The sequence below is a fragment of the Marmota marmota genome, unplaced genomic scaffold (genome assembly GCF_001458135.2).
Source record: "Marmota marmota marmota unplaced genomic scaffold, marMar, whole genome shotgun sequence".
Classification (NCBI taxonomy): Eukaryota; Metazoa; Chordata; class Mammalia; order Rodentia; family Sciuridae; genus Marmota; species Marmota marmota.
In genome coordinates this window covers 1,583,084-1,602,013 of record NW_026000016.1, presented here as the reverse complement: position 1 = coordinate 1,602,013, position 18,930 = coordinate 1,583,084, and the positions used below count along the sequence as shown (strand labels likewise).

The 18,930-nt window shown below is 36.0% G+C and overlaps 1 protein-coding gene across 1 annotated transcript in view; it reads left to right on the top strand.

Moving 5' to 3' along the window:
* Window positions 1-18,930, top strand: part of Tmem236 (transmembrane protein 236) — a 50,000-nt gene that overhangs the window by 12,774 nt on the left and 18,296 nt on the right. Inside the window, exon 3 of the mRNA XM_015483280.2 lies at window positions 11,684-11,825. Within this exon, the coding sequence (XP_015338766.1) occupies window positions 11,684-11,825 (142 nt within the window). The remainder of the gene's footprint in view (window positions 1-11,683; window positions 11,826-18,930) is intronic.

Genomic DNA, 18,930 nt, shown 5'->3' with positions numbered 1-18,930 from the left:
ATTTCTGGGTCTCTCAGAATCTCTGCTGGTCCAATATTGCATTTCAGTGAATTCTTTTATCCACTCACTGAGAAGAAGTACTCTCACTACTTGAATCCCCAGCTCTGGAGCAACTAGGAATGCAACCTTCCTCTAATCTGCCATCTTGAATCTCTTATTCTTTCTGATTTTCAATGCCAAGAGTATTTCAAGAAATTGCAACTCTCTTAATATCATTAGGATACATTTCTCCAAAGATGGATATTCCATTGTTATTTATATATGATTCCCAAAGTTTTGCATTTGGATATTATACATGTTAATACATACGATATGTCAAATCTTAATTGCTAAATGATGATGATACAAATTTTATTGCCACTGTTAGAAAAGTAGGGATTGAAAGTATGAATTATTTTTGAAGAATAATTAGGCCAATAGTTGTATATTTGAAATTTCATGGATCCTTAATAAGCACAAATTTAATGTTGATGAGAGTATCTGGGAGCCTCCCTGAAGGTTCATATTGGCACCGTGCACCTTTGAGGCTAGTCTTCAAAGAGAGGGAGCTATGCGCTAGTAGAGTCTGTCCCAGGAATATAGCTATGAAAGAGCAGAGCTGGGTTCAAATCCCAGCTTTAACATTGACTTTGAGAGTTTGTGTGAGTTATGTAAGTTCTTTGAACTTTTGTCTTCCCATGAACAAAACAGAGACAATCCAATTTCCTCCTTGGAGTGTGTTTTAAGAAACTGCATAAGATTATGCATATAAAGACTTTAGCACAGTGCCTAACAGATAGTAAGGACTCAATGAATGCTAGTGTTATTACCTTAGGCTGAATTTATCATAGTTATTTAAACATGATTTTGTTTAGTCCTTGGAGTGATCTTGATAAGTGATAGATGTGATGATAACACTGAAGACAATTATATGCTATCAGTGATATTCCTTGAATTTGGAGAATATTTTAAATCTCTATGTTTTGAGACTAATGAGTGCCAATATAGTGATGTAATTAATATCTTATCAAATATTTTGCATTTATACGTTGCTTTTATGTTTCAATTTCTTACTTAACCTGCATGATGGTGTTGTAAAGTTGACCAATTGGACTAATTCCCATTTTATAAGGGAGGAAACAATTTCACAGAGCATAACTATACACTGAATCAACAGTTGAACCTGAACTATAATCCAGTGCTCTTTCCTTTACTTATTAACACTTCCTCATTCTTTTAAAACTATTATTCCTTTTTAGGGTCGCCTGAAATAATTCATAATGGACCAGGGAGATATTGGGAGGAGTAAAGAAAAGATATATCTCCAAATACCAAAGTGCATATTGCAATAAACGAGGGAGACCTTTTCCTGGAATACCAATAAATGTGCGAAACCAGTGAGCTACAAGGCTAACCTGAAACTAGAGCAGCTCTCCACTAAGAAAGCACCTTGGGGGAAAGATAATCCTGGAGGGTTCATGGAGATTCCCAGACTGTCTGTGGACTCGGAGCCATATCTCAGGAATTCCCTTGGGTCCTTCAGAGTGCAACTACTTTAGACTATGACGTGTCAGGAATCCTGGGTGGTGTCAAGTTTCAAAGACCCCTATACTTTAGGTTACATTTTACTTTGCTTGAATCCTTAATATGTTTGGGGAGAGTTTGCTGCTGTGTGTTGGGTAGTGGTAATAGTGTGGTAGTAGGTATACTCATAGTAAAATAAGAACACATATTTATTGAACATTTTCTATGTCTTAAGCATAATTCTAAACGCTTTGGACTCTTTTTAGTTAAATCCCTAATCCTTCCATTTAAGAACCATAGTCCCCATTTTTTACAAATGAGGAAATTGAAGCACAGGAGTTAAAAATCATACAGCCAAGGAAGAGTTGAGATGAGACTGCTGTGTGTCCAAAGCCTGGTCTCGGGAGCACCTGGCTATCTGCAGCAGCACACACAGAAGAGACACACCATATCAGTAACAGCTGTGCACTGCTGCCCAGACTGGCTAATCTGCATGAAGCAGAGCCTATTCTTTTTAGCACCTTGAGAGATCGTTCATTGGCAAAATACCATTAATCAAACACTGGTGCTTAACGGTTACTTCCTTCCAGAACACGCCTGTGGATCTGTTACCTTCTCACACACTCAGTGTCAATAACGTAGTCACGCTTGACTGTAGTTTTTCTCTTCTTTTCCCCACCATATCCCATAAATCATCAAGAGTATACTTTTTCTTTTCTCTCCCCACCATATGCAATGTCCCCATATCCCATAACTTCTGTCTCCTCTCTCTTGCATCAGCTTCCTATTCCTTATTATTGTCTACCTTATTCCAATTAGACCCTTATTTCTGGGATCACCATATACTTGACTTTCTGGCATCGTTTCCCAAAATTTTGTGTATTCAGATCCAATGTTGGACTATTTGTCCTGATTGTTTTCATTCAAGGAAACATAAAAAAAAAAAAAACCGTTTTGTTGATTAATTCTAGGGTCTGGCAACCTTCATCAACTGGTGTTTTGCTTCTTCCCCTTATTTACTCCCAGTGCTTGTTGATGGGGCAGTACAGCCATATATATTTAACATAGATAGGTTCTGAGAAATGTGCTTCTTGATGCAATCAATAGAGCCATAAACACAAGATGTATGAGGCTACTGTTGGCATAACAGGGCATACACTTTTATGGAAAACTATTTAAATTAATTTTAAACTGTTTTCTTTGTTTTTAAAATATGTTTTAATTTTTAATTGATACATAGTAATTATAATATATGTAGGGTATAGTGTGACATTTCAAAACACATACACATTGTGTAATGATAAATTCAGAGTCATTGGCATTTTTATCTCCTCAGACATTTATTGTTTCTTCCAGTTGGAAACATCCAAATTCTTCTCTCCTAGCTCATTTTAAATATCAAGTTAGTTGTTGTCAATCCTGGTTATCCTACTGTTCTATAGAACATAAAAAATTATTCTTTCTATCCAACTGTACCTCATACCCATTAGTAGGTATCTTCTCATCATTTCTCTCTCCACCATACCCATCCCAGAAGCATTTTTAATAAGTAGGAGTGTACTCTAAAATAACAACAAAAGTATAGTATAGTAAATACATAAGCCAGTAACAGTAGTTTATTATCATTATTGAGTGTTTTATATGGTACATAATTGTATTGCTATGCTTTCAGTTGACTGGCAGCTCAGCATATGTGTTTGTGCCAGTATCACTACCAACATGTTCCTCTGTGCTACAACAAAATAATGGCTACACTATGACTACCTGATAAGCTATAAGTCCCACTTGAATTTGTGATGGATGTCATATCTTCTTAGTCTCCTTGGGGAGTCATTACTAAACATCTTAGCTGGAGAATCCTTATGAAATCCTTCATGTTCATAGTAATCCACTAGTCCACCCGAAGGGTTTGTTTAAAAAGCTATAAATTCACCTGTTTGAATTTCTTTCCACTTTCCACTTCCCATTCACTCAATCCCTTTTTAAGTAAGTGTTTTCTGAGTAGCCTGACAGCGTGGCAGTCCTGTCTACAAGCTGACATCCTGTGTACTAGCCACATACATACCTGATGCCCTCACTGTATCCCAGAACTTAGCCGGGACTTCAAAACCATCTACCTGCTGACTGTGCTTACTTGTTCAAACTCCTCCTACACACTCTTCATTCTAGCTAGTGCTATTCCCAGGCTACTGTAGGGTAATACCTGACTCCCTTTGGCATTGCGTCCTTCCTCAGGGATGTTGTAGTCCACTGTGGAGACTACACAATTACACCTGATAAATTAAGGTAATTTAAAGCACTGTGTAATAAATTACTGCCCTTTATGTGACCTCCCTCTACAAGTCCTTTATTAGTCCAGAGAATAGAGTCATCATAACTTAATGCTGACAGTAGGGGAGGTGTCTTCTTTTTCAACTCATTCTTTCTGCCTCACCCCCAGTCCCACTCCTGTCAGCACCCCCTGGGGCCTTGCACCCAGCATGTTTCCTGTACATGGGGTGTGTGGATTTAGGTTTATTAAAAGAGTGCTGTGCTTTAGAGGAGACAGAAAAAGTCTCAAGAGGCAAGATTTGAGCTAAACTTGGCAAGACAGAAGCAGGGGAATATTCCAGAGGAAAGGGATGACTATGAGGATTACATAAAAATTTTTAAGGAGTAGGAGAGAGCAACTTGCTTAGAAAGGAGAAGGTAGAGAGCTGGGGAGCACTTCAGAGTGGTTAACCTATTGAATTTTGCAGTCAGAAAGACAGATTAGAACTCTTCTTTCACTTCCTGCTGTAGGAACTGGGGCAAATTATTTAAACCTTTGACATCAGTTTCATCATCACTTGGAGAATTGTGGGGTTTGGGTGATGTGTGTAGCATGCTTTTCTACAGTACTTGGCATGCAGTGTGAGCTTACTAAGCTGTAGTATAGACAGGGAATGTTATTAAGTGTTGGAGAATAAGATCAGATTGTGGTCTTAGGGTAAGGTTGACTTAATGAGTTTGGTAAAAAAAAAGAATCATGTATTTCTGAGCAGAGTAGTCATAATACACATAATATAAAACTTATAACTTTGTCCATTTTTGTATACCATTTAATGTCATTTGGCACACTGACATTGTTGTGAGCCATCACCCCCATCTGTCCACAAAACTGTTTTCATCTTGCAAAATGGAAGCTCTATGGCCATGAAACAATAATTCCCAATTTCTCCTCCCCCAGCATTGTATATTTTAAGCAGGGCAGTGATAAGATGTGTTTTATATTTTAAAATATGGACAGGATGTAGGTAGGCAAGAAGAGAAGTACTAGCTAACAAGAGGCAAGATAGGAAATATTTCAGATGAAGGATGATAGTGGATGAATGTAGCAGAGGATGAATTTTGGTAGTAAATCAGACAGGGTTGGATGATGGATTGGAAGGGGTAGGGAGGAGGACTTGTGTTCTGTTTCAGACAGGCTAAGTTTGAATTGCCTCTGAAATCCAGGCAGAGATGTCAAACAGGTTTACAAGTTCCGAGCTCAGGAAAAGAGAAAGCATATATTTGTCATGGGAAAGTGGGTGGTATTTAAAGCCATGGAAATTGATGAGATAATCAAGGGACATAATTTAGATAAAGAGGAGGCTCAGGAAGTTAGGGCACTTTCCTCTTCCTGAGGTCAAGTTGAAAGGAAGAGGGCCCTATATGTGGTTTAAGAAGGGTTACATAGGGACCCTTTTTTCTGGTATATTTCTTATTGGTATAAATATTATATATATTGGTGGAACTGTTTTTTGCATATTTGTTCATGTGCATGTTATAACAATATAATTTGGTTATTATCATTTCCCAGTATTTCCTCTTTTCCTCTCCTCATCCCTCTCCTTGGGAGGGAGTAGATCTTTCCTTTACTCTATTGGTCTCCCTTCATTTTTCATGAGACACTCCCCACAATCTTCTTTTCCTTTTCTTCTCTAGCTTCCACATATGAAAGAAAACATTGACTTTGGCTTTTTCTGCTTAACATAATGTTCTCAAGTTCTATCCATTTTTTCTGCAAATGATATAAGTTCATTCTTCTTTACGGCTGAATAAAACTCCTTTATGTATATTACAAATCCGTTCATACATTGATGGACACTTATTCTGGTTCGATAGTTTGAACTGTGTTACTATAAACATGGCCATGGCAGGTATCACTATACTATAATGACTTTACTTCTTTAGGATAAATACTGAGGAGATATGGCAGGGTCGTGTGGCAGTTTCATGCCTAGTCTCTTGAGTAACCTTTATGCTTATTTCCATAGTGGTTGTACTAATGGACAATCCCACACCAATGTAAAATTGTTACTTTTACTCCACTTCCTCTGCAGCATTTATTTTATTGTTTGTATTCTTGATGGCTGCCATTCTTACTGCAGTGAGATGACATCTTAGTATAGTTTTGACTTGGTTTGAATTTACTAAATTGATAAAGATGTTGAATATTTTTTTATTTAGTCATTTCCTGACTGTTTGTATTTCCTCTTTTGAGAAGTTTCCGTTTGGTTCATTTGAGCATTTCTTAATTTTCCCTTTTTTGATGTTAAATTTTTTGAATTCTTCGTATATTCTGGATATTAATCCTCTGTCAGAAGAATAGCTAGCAAAGATTTTCATCCATTGTGTAGGTCCTCTCTTCACATTGCTCTTTCCTTTGCTGTGCAGAGGCTTGTGAATTTAATATCATCCCATTTATTCTTGGTATTATTTCCTGAGCTTTAGGAGTTCTACTGAGAAAATCAGTGCCTGTGCCTATATGTTGTAGTGTTGATCCTACGTTTTTCTCCTAGGATTTGAATAGTTTCTGGTCTAATTACTAGGTCTTTTTAAAAAATATTTTTCAATATTGATGGACATTTATTTTATTCATTTATTTATCTGTGGTGCTGAGAATCGAACCCACTGCTTCATACATGTTAGGCAAGTGCTCTATCAGTAGGTCTTTGATCAATTTTGAAGTTGACTTTTGTGCAAGGTGACAGGGCTCTAGTTTTATTCTGCTACATACAGATAAACAGTTTTCCTAGCACTGTTTTCTCCAGTGTATGTTTTAGGCAACTTTGTCAAGGTTCAGATGACTGTATCTGTTTCAGTTTGTTTCTGTGCCTTCCCTTCTGTTACATTGGTTTGTGCATGAGTTTTTATGCCAACACCATGCCGTGTTTGTTACTGTAGCTCTCTAGCATAATTTGAAGAACAGGTAGTGTGATGCCTCTAGCATTGCTTTTTTCACTTAGAGTTGCTTTGATTATTCTGGGTCTTTTAGTTTTTAAAAATAAATTTTAGAACTGTGTTTTTTTTCTATGAACAATGTAATTTGTTTTTTGATGGGGATTGCATTGAATATGTGTATGCTTTGGGAATATGGCCATTTTAATATTAACTCTGCCTTCCCATGAACATGGGAGGTATTTCTTTTCTTTCTTTATTTTTTTTTTGACTATATGCTGTATGGTTTTATTTATATGACTTTCTTTTTTTTTTCTAGTTCCTAAAGGCATTTAAAAATTATTTATTTATTCTAATTTGATATATATGATATCAGATTGCATTTCAATTTATTGTACCCATACAGAGCACAGTTTTTCATGTCTCTGGTTGTACACAAAGTAAAGTCACACCATTAATGTCTTCATACATGTACTTGGGGTAATGATGTCCATCTCATCCCACCGTCTTTCCTATCCCCATGCCCACTCCTTCCCCTCCCTCCGCTTTGCCCTATCTAAATTTCCTCCATTCCTCACATGCTCCCCACCCCCATCCCCAGTGTGGATCAGTATGCTCATATTAGAGAAAACATTCAGCATTTGTTTTTTGGGGGGGATTGGCTCACTTCACTTAGCATAATATTCTCCAACTCCATCCATTTACCTGCAAATGCCATGATTTTATTTTCTTTTAATGCTGAATAATATTCCATTATGTATATATACCACATTTTCTTTATCCATTCATCTACTGAAGGGCATCTAGGTTGATTCCACAGTTTAGCTATTGTGAATTGTGCTGCTACAAGCATCAATGTGGTTGTGTTACGATAGTGTGTGGTTTTTCAGTTCTTTGGGTATAAACCACGGAGTGGGATAGCTGGGTCAAATGGTGGTTCCATTCCCAGTTTTCCAAGGACTCTCCATATTACTTTCCATATTGGCTACACCAATTTGCAGTCCCACCAGCAGTGTATGAGTGTGCCTTTCTCCATGGGAGGTATTTCTATCTTGTTTTCTCTTTGTCAATGTCTTTCTTCAGTGATCTATAACTTTCATTGTAGAGGTCTTTAACCTTTAGTTAGATTAATAAAACTATTGTGAATGGGATGGTTTTCCTGATTTTTTTATGACTAGATTTATTATTAGTACATAGGAAAGCAACTGATTTTTGTTGGTGGATTTTATAACCCTAGTTTATTAGTTCTAGCTATGTTCTGATGGAGGTTTTCCCATCGTCAAAAGATAGGCTCATATCATCTACTAACAGTGATAATTTGACTTTTTTCCTTTTCCATTTTTACTCCTTTTGTTTTTTCTCTTGCCCAGTTTCTCTGGCTAGAATTTCTAGTATTATATTGAATAGGAGTGATGAGAGGAAACAGCCTTGTCTTGTTCCTGATTTTAAAGGAAATGCTTTCAGCTTTTCCCCATTCTCATTGATGTTGGCTTTGGGTTTGCCGTAGACTATATGTCTTTTGGTATTAAGGTAAGTTCCTTCTATTTCTAGTTTCTTCAGTGCTATTTTTTTTTTTCATGAGTGGAAGCCAAATTTTGTTGATGGTTTTCTTTACATCTATTGAGATTGCTATGTGATTTTTGTCCTAAATTCTCTTCATGTGATGAATTACATTTATTGTTTCATGCAGTTTAAATCACCCTTGCAACCCTGGAATAAAACCAACTTGGTCATAATGTTCACTCTTCTTAATACATTGTTGGATATGATTTGCTAATATTATATTAAGGATTTTTGCACCCAAGTTCATCAGAGATTTTTTCTTTAGTATGTACTCACCCAACTTTATAGAATAAATTTGGATATGTTCCATCCCTTTCTACTTCATGAAATAATTTGAAGAGCATAGACATTTGCTCGTCTTTAAAGATCTGGTAGAATTCTGCTGAGAATTCATCTGGTCTGGACTTTTGGAGTCTTTTTATTATAAGCTTATATTTCATTGCTAGTTATTAGTCTGTTTGGGTTTTCTGTGTCCTCTTGATTAAATTTTGGCAGGTCATAAGTATTCATTTCTTCTAGGTTATCATAGAGAGACATTTATTAATTCCTGCCATTTTGATTTATTTCTAATGTTTAATTTGGTGCTGTGTCTCATTTGATTAATTATTCTTCAAGTGAGATTTGTCCATTTGTGAGCTCTGGCATTTGTTTTTGATTTCTTCTGTGTGTAGTATTTCTTTAAGTATTTTCTGTGGTGCCTATTAGTCATCATGAATTCTTTTAGTTTCAGCTTGTCTTAGAGGGTTTTTCTTTCCTCCTCAATTCTGAAGGATGGATAGCTTTGCTGTTTACAGCAATCTTGGTTGACAATTATTTTGTTTCAAGTCTTGGAACATATTATTATAAACTCACTTTTCAGCAGTCTAGATTTGGACCCCTTGTAGAGTATCAACACTCTTTTTGTTCTCTTTTTATTTTAATTAATTAATTTATTTTTTGTTGCTGTAGCAGTCAATGTTCATGAGTGAGACCTGAGGGCCCCCAGCCCCTGGCCTTCTTACTTGGATCCTGATCATTATATTGTTTTTTTTTTTAATTTCTTCTATTCATTGTATTAAATTATCATTGAAGTTTGAGCATGTTTAGTTTGTGTGTCAACAACTGTCAACAGCAAAAATAATACATAACTATGAACTAGATGTAGCATTATGGTAAGCAATTAGTGTCAACTATACCATCTACCATACCAATAACAGAAACAACATGAACTGGGGGTAGCAATTTTATAAACCAAATAGTCCTAAAAGATGGCAAAAATATAATTCATTAAGAGAAAAGAAAATGTGATAGGAAGGTACAAGAAAGTTTAGAATATTAAAATGTGAAGAGAAAGAAAGCAGAAGAGATGTAACAAATGATAGCTATAAAGAAAAAGGAGAAAAATAAAAGAAGAAAAGCAAGTAAAGAGAGCGTGAACGTAAGAACAAGAGAATTTGGCTATTAGAAGGGGAAGAAAGGAGAGAGATCAACAAGAAAAACAAACAAACAAATAAAAAAACCCCAAAAGCCAAAATAAATGAACCAAAAAACCCCCAAACCTCAAAAAAAAAAAAAAAAAAAAAAAAAAAAAAAAGATATTACAGTTAATAAATGAATGAATGAAAACATAACATAGTTGTTCTGGGCATCATAGACAAGCCCAGTCCAATATTTCAAGTTATTTATCAGTTCTACATTTGATGTTCATTTCAGTTGTTTCCAGTTTTGGCTATTAAAAATAATTCCGCTGTACACATCCTAAACAAGTCTTTTATACACATGAGCCATATTTCATTTGGTTAAATTCATAGAAGTAGAACTGATGAGTCATAAGATATTCAAGTGTTTAATTGTCAACAACTAGTGCCAAACTAGTTTCCAAAGAGATTTTTACAGTACAGAACCCACTAACAAAGAATGAGCGTTCCTATTGCTATGCATGCTTACCAACACTTGAGTTGATTTGAAAGTGTCTTTTACATAGATTACAATGCCCTTGTTGGTTATGTTTTGTGCTCTTGACTTCCCTTCATACTCTTACTGATATCTTTTGAAGAACAGAAGTTCCTAACTCAAAAACAGACCATTTATCAGTTTATTTTCTTTATGAATAAAGCTTCTGGACACATATTTGAGAAGATTTTGTTGTACTGTAAAACTGAACCTCAAAATCATAAACACATTCCACCATCTTACATTTTAGAGGCTGTGTTGCTTTTCCATTCTCTTTTGGACTGACATTCCCTCTGGAACTGATTTTTGTATATGTTGTGTACTTGAGAGCCAAATTTTATTTTATTTTTTCCAAATAACATCCAATGAACTAAGCACCAACTAGTAAAAAGCCCATCCTTCCCACATTTCTCTGTAGTCTTGGCTTTGATATAAGATGCACATACACATAACCTGGGATTTTTAGGCTGTCTGATCTGTCACATTGCCTGCTTTTTAATTCCTGTGCCAACAAACACCACACTGTCTTCATTCTTATAGCTTTATAATGGTTCTGCATACCCAGAAGAGCAAATTGTCCTATCTTCTTTTTCTTCTGGAATTTCTTTCCCTTTGTATTTCCACATAAATTTTAAGAATGCTTGTTATTTTCCACAAAAATTCAAGTAGCATTTGAATTTGCATTGAATGATATCATTTTCTCAAAAGTCTCATATTTAACTCTTTGTCATTGGTATTTAGAAATATTTCATCCATTCTGAAGAATTTTCTCCATATATAATCATCTAGTCCATAAATAATGATACTATTTTTCTTCATTTTCAGTACTTAACCTGTATATTTTTTTTCTCTAATTACACTGGCTAAGGCCTCCAATACAATGCTGTATAGAAATGGTTATGGTAGCATCTGAGAGGGAAAACCTTCAACATTTCACCATTAATATGATGCTTGCTAAGGGCTTTTTCTAGGTACCTTTTCTGCAGATTAAGGAAGAAAGCCAAGTTGTGTTCACCTGGGCTGTCCCTCCTTGGAAGATCTAAAAGGCCAAAAAGCTCTGTTTAGCAGTGGATTTGGAAGGATTGCCCATTCCACTATTACTGAGAACTGGCTATTATATTTTTGCACACATTTACTAAGCTTCATCTACAGTGAAGAACTCTTCCATTTATGGGAACCCTTATTCCCTCTTGGAAATGATTCAAAATCTTGTGCAGTTTAAAACTTGAGAAGCTTACAACCAAACTTTATATTTTTCATCATATGTGTTTATAATTAATTTAGCACTGTTAGCAGAGTATTAAAAGAATTTTGAATAAAGAAAGAACAATCAGGGCTGGGGTTGTGGCTCAGTGGTACAGCCCTTGCCTAGCATGTGTGAGGCACTGGGTTCGATCCTCAGCACCACATAAAAATAAATAAATCAAATAAAGGTATTGTGTTTATCTACAACCAAAAAAAAAGCACAATCATTGAATGAGTCTAATTGATTTTCTAAAAACAGGTTCAAAAGAACATCAATGGCTCTGCAGATTTATTGCCTGATGCCTTACCTGATCTCCCAGTATCCCTGGTTCTGTTATCCTTGATCTTGGTTGATATTATTGAAAAAATCAGGATATATCCCCTCAGAGGAAGTGAAGAGAGTAAGTATTCTCCTGAATATAAATATTTTTAAAAGTTTGATATATCTTTTATCTTTCTGCTACTCTGTTTTCTGATGGTATGTTCCATGATTCCATTTCTTGGGGTTAACATTACTGATAACTCCATTGAAAATGAAGATATCTGAACAAAACAATTTTTAAACCTCCTTTCATAGTCAGTTATTTCTTGTTTGCATTTTGGTAGTACTGATAAATAAATAAATTTTGCCAAATATTTAATGCTAAAAACTTTAGTGGTTATCCTAGCAAGGAAATTATATTTTATTTTTTTCTAGGAACTGTCTTAAATCTTTAAGTTTAGATGAATTAATTTGCTATGGAAATTATTATGACTATTACAGTAATGTCCTAAAGAATTATGTGTTTTTAGTTGTGGATTATACAAAAATCAAAGATCGCACTAATAAAACCAAGATACACCATATTCCTCCAGAGTGATTCAGTTGTTTATTCAGTCATAAATTCCTTTAGCTTACATTTAATTTCATGTCATAGTTTGTATAATATTTTATTGCTTGGCTGAGATTTTGTCATGTTATGCATTTGAAATCGGCACATATTGTAAGATCACTTCCTGATGGGATGGATAGAATGAGCTATAGAAGCATGCTTCAGAGTGACAGGGTAACTACTAGAGCCAGTCAATCATTTATGGGTTGGGCACCACCAACCACCCTTTCAGTATTTCTTGAATCACAAAATGAAAGCAAAACTGACTTGGAGGCCATCAGGAATTCTGAGCCTCTCATTTTGCACTTTGTTCTTAGGTGGGAGACGATGAGCTGTTATACTTAAAATGACACAGGTGACAAGGAAGTAAGATGGCAGTCAGCCTCTCCCTCCTCCATTGAGGAAAAACCACTCTCAATTACACCTGTTCTCCAGAGCCAAGTGTATTTGTCTTAAACTGAAGAGATTTGGGAATATATAAATCCTTTAATTCATCTCTTGACTCTTTAAAACCACAAATGTATTTTGAAAGCAGACTGTGATGACTGTGTTTTCTGTTGAAGTGAAAATTCTCTTTTTTAAAATGCACATTTTTGGTGAGGAGAATAAATTAATGGCATTTTATTTCAGTTAGTGATGAATTGGAGCTTTAAAGGGGATTTTTCTCTGTATCCAGCAGTAAGGATGACTGTGGGAATCAAAATAAAGGATTTCAAAGAAGTTGGTCTTGGAGAAGACTCCAGAACATCTTATACAATTGATTTTTGTTTTAAGATGCTTCTTTTTGAGCTCTTTTTTGCCCAAATGTAGAGGGTTAATTATATATGGTTTAATAGTTCCACCAAAAAAACTAACATTTTAAAAAATACCTTTGTAAATATTAAGGGTACATACATACACATTTTGATGCAAACTTTTAACTCAGTCTCCTACACATTTTAATATGCATGTTACTATAATAAATTATGTGAATTTTTAATTCATGGGGTATTGCCATTTATCCCCTGGGACTTAACTTAATAATTAAAAACATTAAGATATAAATCTTGGGTGGGTACCAGGGATTGAACTCCCAACAACAACAACAACAAAAAGATATAAGAGATTATTTCAATAATTTTGTATTTGTTTGGATTGGTCTTGTGGCCTAAAATATAATGTACTTGGGAAAAAGTTTTATGGGCAGCTGAAAATATATATTTATCTATTGTTTTTTTACAATATTCTGTAGATATCAAGTCCACTTTACAGTATCTTTTAAACATAGGTAAAAACAGGGCTAATTTTTGCAACTGAAAACTAAATGATATCATGTATAATTAGTATCTCATGATCACAATGCATTTGGAATAATCACCATGGCAAACCTGTGGATATTGGATTTTGAGAGAGCAGAATTAGAAATAAAATGATCCAACAACAACAACAAAAAAGATACAAAACTTAATACATAGATTGGAACCTAAGCAAGTATACTCTAAATATAGTATTATTCCATGTAGGACTTCAGAATCAAAGAAATGGGGTGTGAATGGATGGTGAATAAGGTTTAGACAATTTGGGAAAAGTAAGAACGTTCTGTGCTCTATTTAGATAATTTGAAATACATACATATCAATTAGTTTGTGGAAGTCTGGACTTTATACTATATCAAACTAAGGTAGACTAAAATGCTTGGATTTATGAACATTTATATCCTCCTTACTAACTTAATTCAAAGCTACAAAATTTTGATCTTTGTGTATCTTTTCTTTTTCCAAGTCTTAAATAAAATTATTCTTTACATTATTTTATGTATGAAATAAGGAATAGAAAGTTTCCCATTTGAAACACCAATATTACCATTGGAAATACCTCTATATCAATTGATTGCCGTGTCACAGTTTCTGAACACATCCTTTTGTGTCTGTGATAATATCACAGATATACATAGGCCTGAATAATATCAATCCCAAGTGATATAAACAGATGACAAGAATAAAATTATAGTTTGACTGTTCCCCCCTTACTGGTCTGTGGATACAAATGTGTGCACCTTAATATTTCCATCTCAAGTTTGCTAGCTGAGTTCCAACCTTTTAAAGACAGGACCTGCACCTCCTCTTCCTCTCCCATCTTGTTCCTGTTCCTAATTTAAAACCAGATCCGTGGTGGGTCTCTTCTGTTCTCATGTGTTGGTTCAGGCTATTGGACATCCAGTTGCTCCTGCTTTACTATTAGCTGCCCCTCTGGGGCACAGAGTCCCGTGTGCTGCTTCCCACCATGCCTGCTGGTCCCTGCCCTAAACATGGTTAGTCCTGTGGTTGTCTTTGGGATATGACTTGATGCCCTGTGGTGCTTTAATAGACTGATTACAGCTGCCAGTTAGAATATTGACTTCAATCCACTGAATTCTATTTTTCTGGAGATGTTTAGAGACTTCTTTTGTTTGGAAACACAGTCTTTTATCCCCAGAATGTACATGTATCAACAGTTTGCCTGTCGATTTCAAATAATGGCCCTTCTTTTCCACTGGGAACTGCCGCTGTCCTATTGAGCCAGACTCCATTTTATGAGGTATCCCCCCGCCGCCCCCCGGCTCCATAGGGGACTCATACTTTCTCCTTACACGAGGATTCCCTATATTGTCTGAACCTGTAATCATGGTCATTATTTGATTCTTCTCCCCTGCCACTACCTAGATTCCTCAACCCCCCTATAAACCAGCAGATACAAACAGATCCATCATGAAGGTATGTCCATGGCTAGGAGTTTTCAATCCTACCTGTGGGACTTCCTTAAACAGTATTCATAGTCCAGCTTGGACACCACGTTACAAAATGGTATAAGAGAAGATATAGTTAAACTACTATGGGGCTATAGGGGAAGAAACGCTTAATTTTTCTCTACAGTGTTAGAGGTCATAAAGGACAATAGTAGGGATCTGGGGTTTGTAGGAGTTGTAGATGAACACGGTGAAGAAAGTTTTTGACATCAGAGGACGGTTACACCTCAAGGAACTCAGGTGTACATATAGGTGAAAGGGTGTGTTTGGGAAGTACAAATAACTTCAGCTGGATTTCACACCCTGAATCAACAAAACTGTTGCCACAGTGGAAATGACTTTCTTAAAATAAATTGCTACTTGCTTATCAAGTTGTCATTTGGAAACCTATGAGGCTGCTTTCGGGAGCTGCTATGAAAACCTGGGTAGAAGGTAATAGTGGAAGTGGGAGAGGTTGAATTGGGGTCTCTAGAGGATCCAATTTCTACTTCAACCAGATTAGGAATGATAAGTAAGATTTCACCTGAAATACAAATGCTAAATATTTTAAAACCAATACTCTAAGGCCTTCATTTAGAACTGCTGTACTCATTTCTAGAGTAGTGGTCAACTCTTTTCCTCTCTAGGTCTAGTTCTCTGGGAATTGTGACTTTGCACAGTGCTCTGGGAAAATTCAGCTTTGCTGGTAAAGTAGGCCCATCATGGTGGACTCTACAACCTCTGAGGCACAACATTTATGAAAAGCACATAAGTTTTTTAATATGCCATTTCACATTGTCTTGATTTTAGTGTCGTATTTTTTCAAAAGGATACATATCCATTTTCATAGAAATAAAAAAGGGAAGTTGACCATAATCCCATAATCTAGAGATTTATAATTAAGAGCATCTTATTGTATAGTGTTCAGTTAATGGATTTTGTAACTTTTTTTTCTTTATAATATGTAGGTAGGTGTTATTCTTGTTATTACATAATCACCCCCTGCATCATTTTTATTGGTCAAATAGTATTCCATCATGTTAGTGAACCATAATATATTTAGCTAATCCTCTGTTGTTGGACACTTATATTTGCTCTGGGTTTTACTGTTATAAGCACTGCCACTGCCAAAGGACAAGGTATGGTTAGAATGAATGAGGCCATGTGTGTTTGAGTTGGGGAGGGGAGACAAGTTATGGTAGAGCACACTCATGTATTATAAGGCATAGGTTGTCTGGGAGCCGGAAATCACTCAGTGAGGTAACTGGCCAAAAAGAAGCTGGGGATGGAGAGAGTTAACTGCTACTGGATAAGAGCCGAATGATATCAGGATGATGACTGCAGAGTGTCCTCAAAAGACCTGGAGCATCTGCTCATGCCCAGACTTCTTGGCAACAATGCTGCCCGAAGAAAGTGACTATTATGGACTGGCTGCACATGTGGAGAGATATAGAAGGGGCCCATAAGGGGATCCTACAAACAGTACGGTGTGGTAAGAGTGATTTGGCTACATTAGAGCTCACTGCCGAGTCAGAAGTGATTTGCTGGAGATGAAGTCAACAGGCTATTTGAGTGGAAAACCTCAGCACTTGCAAAGGAGGTGGTTTCCACTGTCACATCAGTGAGAGGTGCCAGGTATGGTGTTGGCAGGGTAAAGTTTTCAAATAAATCTGCTCACAGGGGCCCGAGTCCAGTTCCTTCTGTGCAGTCTCTTTAATACCCAAAGACTTAAGCCAAGTGCTACAGGGACCTCAGTAGCACAGATGATTCTTTCCGTAGGTCAAATGCTTAGATGCAGAATTTCTGGCTCAATGACCACATAAGATTTTAAGGCTTTTTATGTCAGTAATCAAATTGCTTTCTCTAAAAAAAAAAATGTTCTAATTTACCTTCTAAATGGCAGTGTAAGGAAACACCTGCTTCTATTCAACCTTGTAACTTATTCCATTTTATCTTTGCCAATTTCACAGGCAAATAGTATCTTATTACCTTCATAGTTTGCTTTTATAAAGTAGAAGACATGTTTGACATTTTCTCATAGGTTTCTTTTTTTGCACTTTAAATTTAAAGAAAAATAATGTATTTATTTCCTTGATATGTTTTTCTGATGGTATATCCATTTTTTTTGAACTAATGATTCACGCGTTCTATAAATGTTAAGAAAGTTTTGTCTGTCATATATGTAGCACGTATTTCAGAGTTATCATTTGCCTTTCGGTTTTACTATGATTTATTTATTTATTTATTTTTTGTGGTGCTGGGTATTGAACCCAGGGCCTATTTGCATGTAAGGCAAACACTCTACCAACTGAGCTATATCCCCAGCCCCTACTATGATGTTTTTGATGCCAAGATTTTTACTCTCTTGGGCTGGGGATGCGGCTCAAGCGGTAGCGCGCTCGCCTGGCGTGCCTGCGGCCCGGGTTCGATCCTCAGCACCACATACAAACAAAGATGTTGTGTCTTCCAATAACTAAAAAATAAATATTAAAATTCTCTCTCACTCTCTCTTTAAAAAAAAAGATTTTTACTCTTGGCATAGTTTAAGCTATCATTCTTTATTGGTTCAGTCTTTGGTATTATGCTTAAAAAGTCTTTTTTATTTTTACTGAAAGTGTAAATTATTTATCAGTTATTTTTTCAAAAAGTTATATTTAAATGTTTAATGAAGAAAAGTTGAATTCTCTATGGAGTGCAAATTGGTTAACGTAAAATAGCCAATAAATTAAACATGTTAATTGTTTTGGTCAGCTTTTTCATCACTGTGACCGAAAGACCCAACCAGCACAATTTTAGGGGAGGAAAAGTTTATTGAAGGGCTCACAGTTTCAGAAGCCTCAATCCATACACAGCAAGCTCCATTCCTCGTGGGTCAAGGTTAATCAGAGCATCATGGTGGAAGAGTGTGGTGGAGGAAAGCAGCTCACATGATGATCAGAAAGCAAAGAGAGAGGCTCCACTTGCCAGATACAAATATATACCCCAAAGTCACGCCCCCAATTCCCACTTCCTCTAGCCACAATTTACCACTTCAGTTACCAGCTAATTCCTATCAGGGGATTAATTCACTGATTGGGTTAAGACTCTCACATCCCAATCATTTCTCCTCTGAACTTTCTTGCATTGTCTCATATCTGAGCTTTTGGGAGACACCTCACATCCAAACCATAACAATAATCAATATATTAACTTACGTGATCTGGCAAAGTGTTTTTATTTATGCTTCTATCTATCTTATTTCTTTTTAGTACCAGGAATTGAACTCAGGGCCACTCAGCCACTGAGTTACATCTCCAACCCTATTTTGTATGTTATTTAGAGACAGGGTCTCACTGAGTTGTTTAGCGCCTTGCTTTTGCTGAGGCTGGATTTGAACTTGCGATCCTCCTGCCTCAGCCTCCTGAGCTGCTGGGATTACAGTGTGCCACTGCATCTGGCTAATTTTTATCCATTTTTTCCAATAGCTACAATGTTTCAAACAAACAAACAAACAAACAATAGTGTGCTTTACAAACATAAATGCAAAGTATAACCATTCATATCAACTAATTCTGAACCATTGGGGATGGGAATTAGGCATGTACAGATTTTCAACAAGAAAATCTCATTAAATGATTCTAATTTTTTAATCTCTAATTAAGGGCAGGGCAGTGTTTTTCATCCTTGGCTATATATTAGAATCAACTATGGAGCTTTAAAATGTTTTGACACCAAGGTGCATCCTCATATATTTGCATCCTGGAATGAAAGCCAGGCACTAGGAATTTTTAAAACTCTCCAAGGGGTTTACAATCATGAAAGTAACAAGGAAGAATGAAAAGAAAGCAGGCAGAGGGAAATTACAACTAATGATGCCCTGTTTTTTTTTTCTTTTCTTTTTTTTTTTTTTTT